Here is a 16398-nt window from a genome sequence, read left to right as displayed (position 1 = left end):
TGCTGGTATTTGCCATTCCGTTGCATGTAAAGTAAGTAGAGTTGCTCTCACCAGTGACGTCTCACACAGAAGTTTGCTGCCCTGAACCAGGTTGCCAATAGTGATGTGGAAGTATGTGTTCCCACTGCTCCAGTTGGAAATCTTCGTGAAGGGATATGTGGTTAAAATATCCTGTGGATTGAGAAAAGAGGAGACACAAACATCACTGCACACTGGGATCAGTATGTTGAGCAAAAACACTGGAAACACACCATTTAAAAAAGTGCTGCTTGAAATAAAATAAAAAAAATAAATGATATCTGAAATAACATTAAATATAATTACAAAAGCACATTCAATTAGTAAACCTAAAATTTAAATGAAAATAATATAATATTACGTATATAATTCTGAATATTAATAATAGTATATAATTAATACTATAATAGTGTATAATAGTATATAAAAAATAAAAAAATAAAACTACACTGAGTTTGTTTGCAATGCATTTTGGTTTATTCCTAAACTTATTTTATTTCAGCTAATTCCCAAAGCAACATTTCTCATTTTCATTTAGTTTAACGATGTACTAAAATAATTAAACTGAAATAAAAATGATTAAAAACTTTATAAACAAAAAAAAAACAAAAAAAAACAATAACTAATAAAAAATGACAAAATCAAATCACTCAACAAATTTACAAAAACATTAACTGAAATTAAAATGAAAAGTGAAAATACAATTATAAAAGCGAATTCAAAATATTTTATATATATATATATATATATATATATATATATATATAAATCAATGACATCTCAATGATCTCAATGATACTAAAATAACACTGATTACGATTTATGTTGTGATTTACAAATATTATAAATACTATCAACATGTATTTTAGTTCCCTTCACTCTACAACAAATCCTTTCAATTTAATGGTATTCACAAAAGAACAGGAATGAAAAATATAAGTATAAAACAAACATAAATTATCATGCCATTCATTTTAAATAACATTTATTATAAATGCCAAGCCTAAGTGAATTTATTTACAGCAAAACTGAAACATGGACTTACTGTACTTCCTTTCTTATTCGGCCCTAATCAAAATGTGTGTGCTATGCGCATGTTTTGCGTGCTTGATGTTAATTGCATTATATAAGTTGCAGCACATTGCAGATGATAACTTGGAATCAATAAAAATCAATAACTTGATTTATGTGAGTCAAAACAACAAAAAAAGAAGGAAAACACACCTTGTTCTTGGGGTCGATTAGGCTGACTCCATATTTATTGATGGCTATCAACAGGATCTCAGGGAAGTGTGGCTCAGTGGTTTGCTGTAATGGGAGCAATGAAAAAATATCAGAAGACTGATCAGTCCATCCAAAGAAAAAAAAGAAGACAGATCTGGAGTATAAAACAAACACTAGGCTGAAGTGTATTGTATAGACAAACACTGAGCTCCAAAAATGATTCACAAGTTTATAGCAAGTAGAAAAATGCCAGCATACCAAACCACAAGTTAATATACAGTTACCTTCACTTCAAAAAAGGCAGAACCAAACGTGGGCCATTTGAAAATGATCTTCAGAAACATCAGCTTTGCTTCCTCCCTTGATTTCCCAGCTTGTCTGTTGAAGTATGCCACAATCGACTGCAACAAAAGGAGGAAGAGATAAGTGCTAGCCAGTATATTTTGTCAATACAACTACAAGGATATATACTTGAAGGACACACACAGCCGAGAACATTGTAAGAGTGACACAAACCCTTTTCCAGTCGTCAGGTGAGAGCTGGCGAATCAGGTCCTGAGGAATCATCTCCTTCAGCATCTTGGGAATGCTGGGAAAGTGGGATTTGTCATCCTCAAATTTGACCCGGTAGATGAGAGCGCCGAGCTGGAAAACTTCTTCTCTGGAGCATTTGTGGTATCCACGGAGATACTTAGGAAGTTCCTTCACATGGGAAGTGTTATAAAGATAAGCTGATATATATAAATCAGGGTTTTCTCCAAGTGTCTGGGGTTTCATGATGTGGTATTTGGATGTTTATGAGGCCTCATAACCAGCTCACCTGATAATAATGAAATATGGAGTCTGCGAAGGAGTCTTTGCCTGGAACTGTGGTCGTCCAGAGCTTCTTCATGAAAAACACCTGGTAGGTCAATGAAGGCACTATACCTGAACATCAGAGGAAGAGCCATTATGCTACAGTATTTATTTGATAAAGAGGTTTTCATTCTGCTACCCTTTTCCTTAAAAAAAATAATAAACTTTTGCGGTGTATATGGCGATTGTAAAACCATGGCACTTCAAAAGTTTGGGGTCAGTTTTTTTTTTTTTTTTTTACAAAATAATACTTTTATTCAGCAAAGATGCATAAAATTAATCAAAAGTGCCAGTAAAGACACTTGCAATGTTACAAATAAATGATGTTCTTTTGGAAGAATCCTAAAAATATGTATCACGGTTTTCACAAAAATATTAAGCAGCACAACTGTTTTCAACATTGATAATAATAATAAAAAATGTTTCTTGAGCAGCAAATCAGCATATTAGAATGATTTCTGAAGGATCATGTGACACAGAATACTGGAGTAATGATGCTGAAAATTCAGCACAGGAATAAATTACATTTTAAAATATATTCAAATAGAAAACAGTTATATGAAGTTGTAATAATATCTCACAATATTATAGTTTGTACTGTATTTTTAATCATATAAATGCAGCCTTAGCATAAGCATAACCTTTAAGAACATTAAAAAATCTTTCCAACCCCAAACATCCAAAAAAACTTCCATGGTAATGTTTTGTTAGTGCACATGAGAGATGAATAGAGTAAACCATAATTGTGCAGTAGAATTCACGGCTGTACCATCTTTAGCAGGTCTTGCTTTCTTGATCCAGTCTGTCAAATGGCGGACAAAGTCAAAGAAGAAATCACCCTCAGGTACACTTATCACCTATAGTGCATAAAACCACATAAAAATAATATTATATACATCTTGATAGGAACTGTATAATAACCTAACCTAGTTGGGTTTAGCATGAAAGATTGTTCAAGAACAAAAGATGAAGGAACTTGTGCCACATGGGCAAAATCCCATTGATATCCCAAAGATGCTCACCTTATCAGAGATCTTGACAAACAGACTAAAGCCTTCAGGTGATTTGAGCAGCAGTCTACTGGAGATGTTCAGACAGAAGTCTTTGGCCTTCGTGCTGGACTCCACCTCAAACGCCTGAAAACAGACAGAGGGAACCTTCACAGACTGTCTTTACCCATCCAAAACGTTGCAAGGCCGTATCGAACACTTCCAGATGCATTTAAAAGAATATTCCGGGAGGGTTTAACCGTACAGTATAAAACCTACTGTATATCATATTTGATTCACAAATTTCTAAGGCTTCTAAATGATCAACATGGCCAAAATTGTGCTGAAAAGCCTCTACTACATGCCTTCTGTCATTTGAATGATGGTTTATACTTTAGGCTCTTTAGTAAAAGTAAAAGGCCTTTTAGTGTAATTAAAACCATCCACATCTTTTTGCTGTGAAATCTTTACTTATTTTTTATAAAGTAAATGTAAGAATAATTTTATATTGTTAGTAATATTGCAAGATAAACACTTACTGGACTAAAGCAACTTAAGTTTACTTGATTATCCATCGATTTTAGAAAAACCATGTTAATATGTGTGTATCAAATATGATCCATCAGGCTTTTGAGGAATGTTTATTTGTTCATCCCTCAATCATCATTGTAATGAATTGCATTGTTTTAAAACTGTAGAGCTTTGATCATAGAACTAAGCATTTAAAGTGATAGTTCAACCAAAAACTAAAATTCTGGCTAACACTTTAGTATAGGGAACACAAATATTAACTATGACTTTCCCCTCAATAAACTCCTAATTTACTGATTATTTATAGTATTAGGTAGGATTAAGAATGTAGAATAAGGTTATGCAGAATAATGCAATTATATGTGCTTAAGTACTAATAAATAGCCAATATTCTAGTAATATGCAAGCTAATAAGCAACTAGTTAAAAGACCCTAAAATAAAGTGTTAACTGTGCATATTTTTGCTCCGTTTGGGCCTCTGAATAAAATTGAGCTGTTTTTTTCCACCATGTTCTCACTACATCATACATCAATTTAAAAAAAAAAAAAATTAACAGTTCCTTTTAAATAAATAAGATTTTCTGACTATTACTTCACACAATGTGATACTTTCATTTCTGACTTTAGAGTTCTAACAAATAATAAAAAAAGACATTCATGAAAAATTCTCAGTATATCAACGTCACCTCTGAATCACATTAACTGTCCAAATCAGCAAGATCTCAGTATGTTTGATGAGTCATAAGCATATGAAAGCCTGTCCTGATGAACATATCTCACCTCATCTGTGTCATCAGGGAAGTACACTTTGTGAAAGATCTGTGTGGTCTTGTGCTGAATAGCCTCCACCTCAACCAGGTGAGGGGGATATTTTCGGGATCCGTTCCTACACACAAACAAACATAAGGCATCCGTGATGAGTCATTCACACTATAAAACTCCTCACACAGACGTCTCATATTCATCAGAACTAGAAAATAACAGACTGTGAGCTCAGAATGGAGCCGACAGAAAAACAGTGTGAAAGATAAAAAGGACACAACATCAAGACAAAACTGCCTAATTTCACACTGCAGATAGAAGGGATGAGTCATTCTGCTTCAGGAAAAGAGACATTTTAGGAGTATTGGAGCATTCAAGTCGAAGTTTTTAAGACGTAATTATGACATCTGGGGCCGTATTCACAAAACATTTTATCTTACCACTAAGAGTTCTCCTAAACAGCAGTAAAAGTTCTTAGCTAAGAGTTTTCTCTTAAAACCTATTCACAAAGCTGCTGAGACAAACTTTTACTAAGGAATAGAGAGAAGTCTTAAGCTAAGAGTAAGGGCGGGGTTGACCTCGTTGCTATGGAGTATACACACAGTGATTGGCTGATGGGGGAGGAGTCAGTGATTTAATCATAGAAATATTGTAGAATGAGGTGTCATGTTTACATATTAAAATAAAGGTTTTAAAACACAAATGTTGCCCTATTCAAATAAAGGTTTTTTTAATAAAATGTTACCATAATCAAATAAAGGTTTTAAAATGTAGGCTAAGTGTCACTAATTAAACTAGTAATTGTCCTCTTGGAGGTCTGCATTTCAAGAGAATGCAGAATTCAAGTGACAAATTATGTTTTATAAACAAAGTTTAGGAGAAACACTTTCAAACAGTCTTTCTAATCAGCTCGAGATAAGGAATATATACACCGACGAGAGCCGACTCGCCTATAGTTACTTCGACAGTTTTCTGCATCCCTCCGCCACCCCGCTCCTCACTCTTGGCTGGGGATACGGGGAGAACTTTGGGTTTGGGCTAAATTCCAAGCTCGGAGCCCTCGATCCCCTTGGACAGCCAAATAAGCTTATTTTTAATTTTTTTTTTTTTTTTTACTGTATTCAATCATTTGTAAATGTGAACTTGTGAAAACCACTGCCACAGGTTATCAGACAATATTTATTTATTTGTTAAAGATTTTTTTTTGGCATCTCATCGTAGATTCAAATCTATAAACCAAAATGTATTGCATTTATGAAGAAAAACTTGAGCACCAAAGGCTCTACTGCTATGCTCAATGGTGTACAGTGTCTTTGGGTGGATTAGGACTGTTTGTGATTTGGTCTTAGTGATTTAGGAGTCCTCTTGACTACTCCTAATGTCTCACAGATTTAGGAGCTAGTTTTAGCACTAAAATGCTTTGTGAAATACTCTTAGAGCAAAAATTTAGGACTCCTAAAATTAGGACTGACACGCCCATTATTTTTAAGAGTTTCTCCTAAATCGGCAATTTAGGAGCTACTTTTAGCCGTAAGATGTTTTGTGAATATGGCCCCAGGTGTGTTCCGAGTTCAGTGAAAAAGTAATTAATTACAATTAATTACAAGTTCAGTGATTCATCAGTGGACCACTCCCAGCAAGAGGAACAAATCGATTTACATGGTTGCTTGGGCTTAACACATGGCTGCAAAAAACCTGCAACTTAAAGGGACTGAATTTCATCGACAACTTCAATCTTTTCGGAAGTCAGAGACAAATGTTCACATATGATGGCCTGCACCCAAACAAATTGGGCTCAAGAGTGCTAAAGGACAATATCTACTTCTCCCTCCATCATCCTTCAGCAGTGTGTGCAAATCCAACACAAACACACAAACACACCTGGACAGAGTACAACTGACCACAGGACTTCATTTCAGCACCTGAATGGGCATGCGGTTGACACATCTCACAAGGACAATGAAAACACCACGCAGCCACAACAACCACTGCTCACGGACACAAACCTGACTGAGCCCTGCCCACAGAGCTCACCGATAGACAGTGACGTGTTAGAACTGCTCCAAGATTCAGCACCCAAGGACGACTTTCGGGAAAACAGCCAGGGAAGCCAGGACAACATATTACAGCCTCCGGTAACACCAGAGCAACAGCCCCTCTCACCGGACACGTTATCCCTCTCTCCAGCATCCCCTCTTCTGTGCTTCTTAGAGAAAATGGAGGAACTGGTGTATGCTGGAACCAAACTCTCCCACTCTTTTGCTGCGAGCCCCCAGATATCAACAAAAAAGCGTCAAGCCCCGAAACCACCAAAACCTGTGGGCCCAGCTCGCCCTCCCCCTCCTCCTGCGAGAGCTCTTCGGCCCCTGCCACAACGCCAGGGCCCACATCCTCCTCCATCTGTTCTAGGTGAACCAAAAACAACCGATAACAGCTCTCAGTGATGTGTGTCGGGTCCCCACTATGATAACAGTGACTTGTCAAATGTTTACAGAACAAGCGGGAACCCAGTGTGCCTGTTGCTTTCTCTATTTCTGTTTTATTACGTGATAGAAAGCCTAAGGCCTTCTTAAACCGTTTGGCAAACCCATTTAATCTAATGCCTATTACACATCAAACTAAGATTACTGCAGAGACAGAAAGTAAGACTGTTAAGTTAGCACTTTTAAACATCCGCTCACTTAAAAATAAATCACTTCTAGTCAACGACTTAACCACAAACAACCTAGATTTTATGCTTCTAAATGAAACATGGCTTGAAGACAGTTGCAGTTCAACAATCCTTGAATGAAACAGCACCTCCTAACTTTACTTTTATGAGTGTCTGCAGAGCTGTTAGGAGAGGTGGAGGTGTAGCTGCTCTATTTAAAGATGTCTATCAATGCAAGCAAGTGTCATTTGGTGATTACTTGTCTTTCGAATATTTGCGTACTGTGTTAAAAGGTGCTCCTCGCATTCTACTTATAGTTATTTACAGGCCTGAAATACTTTCCAGCCTTTGTGGAGGACTTTACAGAACTGTTATCAGCAATTTCCTCAGAGTTTGACTGTTTTGCTATTACTGGGGACTTTAACATCCACATAGAAAATGCAGAATCCAATATGGCAAAAGAAATCCTAACAGTTTTGAATACTTTTGATCTGACTCAGCATGTACATGGACCCACACACAATCGTGGACACACTCTAGATTTAATTATTAGTAAGGGTCTAAACATTTCATCCATTGTCATTAAGGATGTAGCACTATCTGATCATTTCTGTATTTTCTTTGATATATTGATCTCTCCTAATGTTGAAGCTAGATCTGTCTCGGTCAAAAAGCGATGCTTAAATGAGAATACTAGTGTACTGTTTATGAAGGCTATATCTTTAACACCAAGCATATCTGCAGACTATGTTGATTTTCTCCTTGATTCTTTTAACTCAAAAGTACAGAATGTTATTGATAACATTGCTCCTGTGAAAGTCAGGAAGAAGAGTGGCAGACAAAAAGCACCGTGGAGAAACTCAACAGCAGTGCAAAATATGAAAAGACAATGCAGAAAAGCTGAGCGCATGTGGCGAAAGACAAAACTTGAAATCCACTATAACATCTATAAAGATAGCCTTCATGCTTTCAATGTGGAACTAGGCAAAGGTAGACAGACCTTCTTCTCAAATATTATAAACAGAAACTTAAACAACACCCGCACTCTTTTTGCTACCGTAGAGAGACTTACAAACCCCCCAAGTCAGATTCCCAGTGAAATGCTCTCAGACAGCAAATGCTGTGAGTTAGCTTCCTTCTTCTCTGAGAAAATTAATAATATCAGAAAGGCGATCAGCACATCCTTGAGCTGCACTGGGGTAAAACAGATCAGATCACAACCTCAGAAAGTAGCTATTATGTCTGTTTTCTAAGCAATTAATGGTAAAATTTTGGAAGAAACAGTACAGCACCTTAAAACATCAACCTGCGCCCTTGACACACTTCCCACATCTTTTTTCAAAAGCGTGTTTAACTGTTTAGAAGCAGATCTCCTAGAAGTGGTAAACGCCTCACTTCTCTCTGGGACTTTTCCAAAATCCCTGAAAACTGCAATTGTTAAGCCCCTCCTGAAAAAGAGCAATCTGGATAACACCATTGAGCAACTACAGACCAATCTCAAATCTTCCTTTCATAGGCAAGATCATTGAAAAAGTTGTTTTCAATCAGCCTGAACAAATTCTTAAGCTTGAATGGATACTTTGACAACATTCAATCTGGTTTCCGACCTGCATCACAGCACAGAGACAGCACTCATAAAGATAATAAATGATATTCGCCTAAACACAGATTCAGGTAAATTATCAGTGCTGGTTCTTCTCGATCTCAGTGCTGCATTTGACACTGTCGATCACAACATACTTCTTGATAGGCTGGAAAACTGGGTTGGGCTTTCTGGGATGGTCCTTAAATGGTTCAGGTCATACTTAGAAGGGAGAGGTTATTATGTGAGTATCGGTGACCATAAGTCTGAGTGGACATTCATGACATGCGGAGTCCCTCAAGGTTCAATACTTGTACCCCTCCTGTTCAACTTATATATATGCTGCCACTGAGCCAAATAATGAGAAAAAAACAAATTGCATATCACAGCTATGCAGATGACACCCAGATTTAACTAGCCCTATCACCTAACGACTACAGCCCCATTGACTCCCTGTGCCAATGCATTGATGAAATTAAAAATTGGATGTGCCTAAACTTCCTTCAGTTAAACAAAGACAAAACTGAAGTCATTGCATTTGGAAACAAAGATGAAGTTCTCAAAGTGAACGCATACCTTCACTCTAGGGGTCAAACAATTAAAAATCAAGTCAGGAATCTTGGTGTGATTTTGGAGTCAGACCTGAGTTTCAGTAGCCATGTAAAGACAATAACTAAATCAGCATATTATCATCTCAAAAATATTGCAAGAATTAGATGCTTTGTCTCCAGTCAAGACTTAGAGAAACCTGTTCATACTTTCATCACCAGCCAGGGTGGATTATTGTAATGGAAGCTCCTCACTGGTCTTCCCAAAAAGACCATAAGACAGCTGCAGCTCATACAGAACGCTGCTGCCAGGATTCTGAGCAGAACCAGAAAACATGAACACATCCCACCAGTCCTCAGGTCCTTGCACTGGCTTCCAGTTGCATTTAGAATTGATTTTAAAGTACTGTTACTTGTTTATAAATCACTCAATGGCCTAGGACCTCAATACATTGCAGATATGCTCATAGAATATAAACCTAACAGATCACTCAGAGTCACTTAGAAATACCAAGGGTTCACTCAAAGGAGGGAGAGTCTGCTTTTAGCTGTTAAGCCAGCCGCAGCTGGAACCAGCTTTCAGAAGAGATCAGGTGTTCTCCATTCCAGGTGTTCTGAGTAATCCCTTACATTTCAATATCTAAAAACACTGAATTACAGTAATTAATTACTTAGTAATGCTTTACACTCAACACTAGTGTACAATATCTTAATTTAAAAAAAATATCTTTTTTGCTTTTTATGCATTTGCTATTTTTGCAAATGCTTTTAACCAAAGCGACTTTGAGTTCAAGGTATATATTTTACCAGTTCATGCATTCCCTGGGAATCAAACACATGACCCCGGCATTGCTCAACTGTTTGAGCTACAGAAACATATTTTTAATGATTTTAATTATTTATGAAGCCACTGCAAATTGAATCATTATGCATTTCATCTTAATTGTACAATACTACTGTATTTTGTATAGGCAACTTAGTTAAGGTAGTTTTATTGTAAATGGGGAAAAAGTCAACAACAGACGTTGCATCCATTGCTCCTGCCATGTTTTTTCACTGACATTGACACTGACACATTCTACTTTGGAGATCAAAGAGTTTCCCACACATAATTATGACTTTGTTGAATTTGGCTTCCATTTGCATTCAAGTTATAAATACGATCTTTCTGACATGAACTGAATGCACCATATGTTTCAGAGCTTATGTTGGCTTTGCTTCTCTAAAAGCAGTGAAATATCAGCAGCTGATCAGGATAAATGAGTTATATGATGGAAGACAACAGCTGTAAGTGATGCTGACCATTCTTAACTGTCAAAGAATTGAAAATAAAGTAAAATAAATAAGCAGTCTAAGATGTGGCACTTCTAATCTAGTTCAACAAACACCAGTCACACTACAGTTACTGTTCTCTCTGACAGACAAAATGCTTCTGACATGGACTAAATGCTCCAAATTGCACAGGAAAAAAGGCTCTTTTTTGGTGGTATATATGCTCCTTCAGATATGATCTTTGCAATAAAAATAGGTCCTAGACAATATATATATGCCTGTTTGTGCATGCACATGCAATTGTATGTGAGGTGAGGGAGAGTTGTCACCGTAAAGCTTTCTGCAGTCTCTGCATGCAGTCAGGAGCCAACGGATGATGTTTCTTCGACTGTAGAAACCTCTGGACGTGTGGTAAGAGGACGTTACTGGGAGGAAAGAGACCAGCACACAGCCAAAGCAGCTCCCAGCCCTTCTCTTCACTGTACCTACACAAACAGACAAACCATTGCATTTAAACAATGAACGGCTGGTACGAATAACAGTGAGCAGAACATACACTAATGTGCAAAAGTTTGGGGTCAGTAAAAAATGAAAACCTTCATTCTGCATTAAATTGATCAAAAGTGACAGTAAAGACATTTATAATGTTACAAAAAATGTTTATATTTCAAATTAAATGGTTAGTTCACCCAAAAATGAAAATTCAGTCATTAATTACTCATGTCGTTCAACACCCGTAAGACCTTCGTTCATCTTCAGAAGACAAATTAAGATATTTTTGATAAAATCTGATGGCTCAGTGAGGCCGGCATTGCCAGCAAAATCATTTCCTTTTTTAATGCCCAGAAAGGTACTAAAAACAGTTAATGTGACTACAGTGGATTCAAAACTAATGTTACAAAGCGACGAGAATACTTTTTGTGAGCCAAAAAAAAAAAAATAAATAATGACTTTATTTGACAATATCTAGTGATGGGCGATTTCAAAACACTGCTTCATGAAGCTTCGAAGCTTTACGAATCTTTTGTTTCGAATAAGTGGTTCGGAGCACCAAAATCACGTGATTTCAGTAAACGAGGCTTCGTTACGTCATAAGCGTAGCGTGTAGCGTAAAGCTTCGAAGCTTCATGAAGCAGTGTTTTGAAATCGCCCATCACTAGATATTGTTGAAAAAAGTTGCTATTTTGATTTTTTTTGGCACACAAAAAGTATATTCTCGGCGCTTTATAATATTAAGGTCGAACCACTGTAGTCACATGAACTGTTTTAAATATGTCTTTAGTAGCTTTCTGGGCATTGAAAAGGGAAATGATCTTGCTGGCAATGCAGGCCTCACTGAGCCATCGGATTTTATCAAAAATATCTTAATTTGTGTTCTGAAGATGAACGAAGGTCTTATGGGTGTGGAACGATATGAGGGTGAGTAATAAATGACAATTTTAATTTTTCGGTGAACTAACCCTTTAACACTGTTCTTTTGAACTTTCTATTCATCCAATAATCCTGAAAAACATTTATCACGGTTTCCATAAAAATATCTGAAGCAGCACAACTGTTTTCAACACTGATAATGATAAGAAATGTTTCTTGAGCAGCAAATCAGCATATTAGAATGATTTCTGAACGATCATGTGACACTGAAGACTGAATGATGCTGTAAATTCAGCTCTGCATTACAGGAATACATTTTAAAATGTACATTTTTAAATAAATTCAAATAGAAAACAGGTATTTTAAATGGCAATAATATTTCACAATATTACAGTATTTTTGATCAAATAAATGCAGCCTTGCTTTCAAAGCAGAAGTGTTAATTGGAAGAAATCACAGCATCTGGCTATATGGAGAGACGTACTTGACATGGTTGTCAGTCATTTGTTTGAGTATCTGGCAGAAGATCTCGTCTTTAAGAGGCTCCGCCTTCAGCGCACCCTCGAAGATCTGATCCGTGAGCTCGTTCACAGAACGTGTCCGCTTGGATGGATAATCGCCCATATATTTCATTATAGGTGCAGAAGAGCAGGTCAAGGATGATTAACGTTCAGAATGAAGATAAGGTTCTGAAAAATCTCATTACTCACTAGCATAAAATTTTAACATTTAATCTTTAAAATAAAGCCATTTTTAGTGTCCATGTCATATTTCAGCCTAAAATTAAAAGAAAATAATATGAAATTATATTTTGTATATAGAACAAAAAGCATATTTTAGGGCCCAGGTCATATTTCAGGTCAAAAATCAAATTTACATAGAGAAAATAAAGCCTATTTTAAGGCCCAGGTCAGCCCAAAATCAAAGAAAACTATGAAATTATATTTTGCATAAAGAAAATAAAGCCTATTTTAGGGCTTAGGTCAGCCCATAATATGAAAAAAGATGTGAAATTATATTTTTCATGAATCCCGGGTCTGAAGGATATCAATGAAAGCCATGCAGGCCTCCTGGGAAAGCTCCTCATGGCCCACACACTTCTTCAGAAGGGCCTGTTTGATGGGTTCTCGTGTGCAGGACCACAGTTTGTCCTTCCCGCGGTTCTTGGTGATCATCACTCTACTGAGCGTGTGTTTGGGAGGAGGCCTGGACGAGTGGAGAGGGTCGAGAGTCAATGAGGGTCATGCAAATGCATGTGCACAAGTTAATTGTGTACATTAAAAAACTTCTTCTTTGCTTTCTTTGTAAAATCAAATTGTATTTTCTTTAGAATAACCTGCACTTATGAATAGTGCACAATAACACCAGGAATTAAGAAAGTATTAAGAAAGTCAATAGGGACAATTTTGCATTTCCTTTAAAATGTAATTAAAAGTAAAGCCTTCTAGTAAGACTCCTGATTGCAGCATAACTGGCAAGAATTACGATTTAGGGACAGAAGTGGTGTCTGTTCACCTGAAGTAGTCATATGAGTATTCCTCCAGAGTGTACGGCTTTATCCTCTCCTCCGACTCCGTTATAGGGACATGTGAAATCCGGATTGACTCCTGACGTTGGTCTGGTGTCATGGTAACCAAAGCCTGAGCCGTAAAGTCAAAGAGAGGGCAAAAGAGAGAGAGAGAACACACAAGACAGGCACAGAGAATATGAGAGGCTTTAAGAAGAGACATAAATCATACATAACTGAAATAATAAATATATGAAGCAAACCCTGAACATAATATTTAAAAAAATCAGTACCACAATATCAGGTGGAGGTCTAATGACTGTGGGCAGCACATAAACACAGTCGGCAGGGAAATCTCCTTTCTGTTTGGTTCTGTCGTTGATCCCGTGGGCCCAGCCTGATGTCATGACCTGCTCGCCCGTGTCCTGGTCCAGCAGAATGAGGTCACCTTTTAGGAAGCTCAGGAACGTTGAATCATCGCCAGCTGATCAGGATAAATGAGTTACATGAAAGAAGAGAATGGCTGTAAGCGATGCTAAAGAAATGTCAAAGAAACAAAATAAAATGTTATTGATATGATGTGTTTGTGCTTCTCTAACCTCGACTGGGGTTGTCCTGTAAGGCCACAACAAACTTGGATCTCTTCCTGAGACCCTCTAGGAAGGTGACCACCAGGTCCCGTATGTCCTCTGCATTATTGGAGGTGAACGTGTACTCGTCCCCTTTGATGGTGGCTAATGTGAAGCTCTGGGCCTGAAGCTTCCCCCCTCTGGCAAACACACAGGCTTTTATCTTCAAAGCTCAAATCATATCAGACCTCCAAACAAATATCTGTGAAACCCATACCTGCTGCTGGACACAGCGGTGATCTCTGGGAAAGAAAGCTCCAAAAGAACCTGCTCTTGCTCGTCCACAAAGTAAACACCTGTCCAGTTTACAGCCACAATCACGTCATTCTTGGGTAGGCTAGGACCTTCAGACAGAAACACATCTGTAACACATCTGTAAACATACATCACAATAACCTTGTGCAATATTAATGTAATGTAAGAAATACCTGAAAATTTAAAGGCCTCATAGAATCTTGAGAATAACAATGGCCACTTATAACGAGCAAAATCCACAACTTCCTCCTTCACTTTCTGAGGGTCCACCCTCTTCTGAGTGTAGATACCCTACAGATACAACACAGTGTTACTAACAATGGTAACACTAACACTTTACAATAAGGTCCCATTAGTTAACCTTAAAATTAACTAACAATGTGCAATACATTTGTTACAGTTTAATCTTTGCTAACATTCATTGTTTTTTCATGTTAGCTGAGGTTCTTGAGAGCAGGATGGATTCTGATTGGCTGCCAATGTTTTATCATTCATCACCTGGAAAAAATCATTGTGAAACTGATTCCAACGATATTATTTCTCTGTGCCGTGAGTGTTATAATTGTGGTGTTGACTTTGATATTTTTTACATTCAGAACGATTTTTACAACTATATTTTTATCAATATTGCCATAGCTATATCATTCATACCCTTGGTGTGAACAGGGCTAGTTCACCCAAAAATGAAAATTCTGTCATCATTTACTCACCCTCAAGTTGTTGCAAACCTGTATGAATTTGTTTCTTCTGCTGAACACAAAAGAAGATATTTTGAAGAATGTCAGTAAACAAACAGTTAGCGGTAGCTATTAACTTCCATAGTATGGAAAAAAAACTATGAAAGTCAGTGGGGTCCATCAACTGTTTGGTTACCGACATTCTTCAAAATATCTTCTTTTGTGTTCAGCAGAAGAAACAAATTCATACAGGTTTGGAACAACTTGAAGGTGAGTAAATGATGACAGAATTTTCATTTTTGGGTGAACTATCCCTTTAAGTCCATTCAAGTGACTGCTGAGATTAACTTTTGCCACCTTTTTGTGTGCAGCCATTATGAACTGAGCCCATCTCTCCACGGTTTTGGCCGAGCTGATCTCTCTGTCCGGGATGTAGGATGGAATAAGACTTAACAGACGTTCCACAAGGATCTCAGAGCCATAGTCCACGTAGTACTGTTGCGACGCCAGCTCCGCTAGATCCTCCTCCTCCCGGAAGATAAAAGATACAGAAAGATACAGGAAAAGTGCAAGAAAATAGATGTGCGAAAAGAAATAAAGATAATCAAAAGAGGAAAGGAAGAAAAGGAATAGTAGAAAAACACAAATAAAAAGCAAAAGAGAAAGATGCAGAGAAAGAGAATATTCCCTCCTTAGAAATATGGTGTGAATAAAAAATCTATTTATTGACTTGTTTCTGTGTCTGAGGTTCATACCCTATCACAGCGGTATTCGCCAAACTTGACGCCGCGCACGATCTGCTGGTAGATGAGGTTTGTAGCGACAGCGTCCTCTGCTGGGTCGTGCCAAGGTGTGAATATCTCCTTTCTAAAGAACAACCTCCAGGGGGCGTTGCGCTCCTGAGCGCCCTGCTCTTTAGCGTACTGCTCACACTGAGACACAGCGTCCATCACATGATCATTACCACTGCCAAGAGAGGAAACCTGCCAGAAATAGAGTCCAAAAAGCTTTCTTAACCTTGTAAAGCCTAACATATGAAATAACAGTCAGATTTTTTTTTTTTTAATTGAACAGTTTATTGAACTTTTAGACAAATTTAAAAAACAAATCTTATATAAGGGGCTTTTATGGCTCATATAGTATGATATATTAAGAATATGAAGGGAAAAAAAAGAAAGCAATTTAGTGCAGATGCTGATATTTATATGGCCAAAAAGTATGATTCTGTAATAAAAATCAATGAGATCTTTATAACTGTAGCCAATAGCAGACTACTTATATAAAATGCATATAAATATCAGCTGTCATTCTATATCTGCCAATAATGTCTTAGTAAAATATTTAAAATCTTAGATTTATGATCACATCTCTGTAGTTTAAAAACATATAATGCAATGCAATACAATGATGATTGAGGGATGAACAAATAAATGTTCCTCAAAAGCCTGATGGATCATATTTTATACTCTCACATTTTAACTTGATTTTTCTAAAAACTGATGCATGGATAATCAAGTAAACTTAAGGT

The 16398-nt window shown here is 37.1% G+C and overlaps 1 protein-coding gene across 3 annotated transcripts in view; it reads right to left on the bottom strand.

Annotated features, from left to right (window-relative positions):
* myo7aa (myosin VIIAa) overlaps positions 1 to 16398 on the bottom strand; it is a 62574-nt gene that overhangs the window by 1443 nt on the left and 44733 nt on the right. For 2 of the 3 annotated variants that reach the window (XM_048168736.1, XM_048168738.1), the window contains 18 exons: positions 15626 to 15853; positions 15228 to 15398; positions 14367 to 14484; positions 14156 to 14282; positions 13909 to 14078; positions 13603 to 13793; positions 13318 to 13442; positions 12851 to 13008; positions 12287 to 12440; positions 10761 to 10916; positions 4398 to 4503; positions 3120 to 3233; positions 2867 to 2954; positions 2063 to 2169; positions 1759 to 1944; positions 1527 to 1643; positions 1243 to 1326; positions 52 to 171 (listed from right to left, as the gene is read on the bottom strand). In XM_048168736.1, the coding sequence (XP_048024693.1) occupies positions 52 to 171; positions 1243 to 1326; positions 1527 to 1643; positions 1759 to 1944; positions 2063 to 2169; positions 2867 to 2954; positions 3120 to 3233; positions 4398 to 4503; positions 10761 to 10916; positions 12287 to 12440; positions 12851 to 13008; positions 13318 to 13442; positions 13603 to 13793; positions 13909 to 14078; positions 14156 to 14282; positions 14367 to 14484; positions 15228 to 15398; positions 15626 to 15853 (2520 nt within the window). The remainder of the gene's footprint in view (positions 1 to 51; positions 172 to 1242; positions 1327 to 1526; positions 1644 to 1758; positions 1945 to 2062; positions 2170 to 2866; positions 2955 to 3119; positions 3234 to 4397; positions 4504 to 10760; positions 10917 to 12286; positions 12441 to 12850; positions 13009 to 13317; positions 13443 to 13602; positions 13794 to 13908; positions 14079 to 14155; positions 14283 to 14366; positions 14485 to 15227; positions 15399 to 15625; positions 15854 to 16398) is intronic. The other variant, XM_048168737.1, reaches the window with a different exon arrangement.

The sequence above is a fragment of the Megalobrama amblycephala genome, linkage group LG19, assembly GCF_018812025.1.
Source record: "Megalobrama amblycephala isolate DHTTF-2021 linkage group LG19, ASM1881202v1, whole genome shotgun sequence".
In the NCBI taxonomy this organism is placed as follows: Eukaryota; Metazoa; Chordata; class Actinopteri; order Cypriniformes; family Xenocyprididae; genus Megalobrama; species Megalobrama amblycephala.
This window is presented reverse-complemented; position numbering and strand designations above follow the sequence as displayed.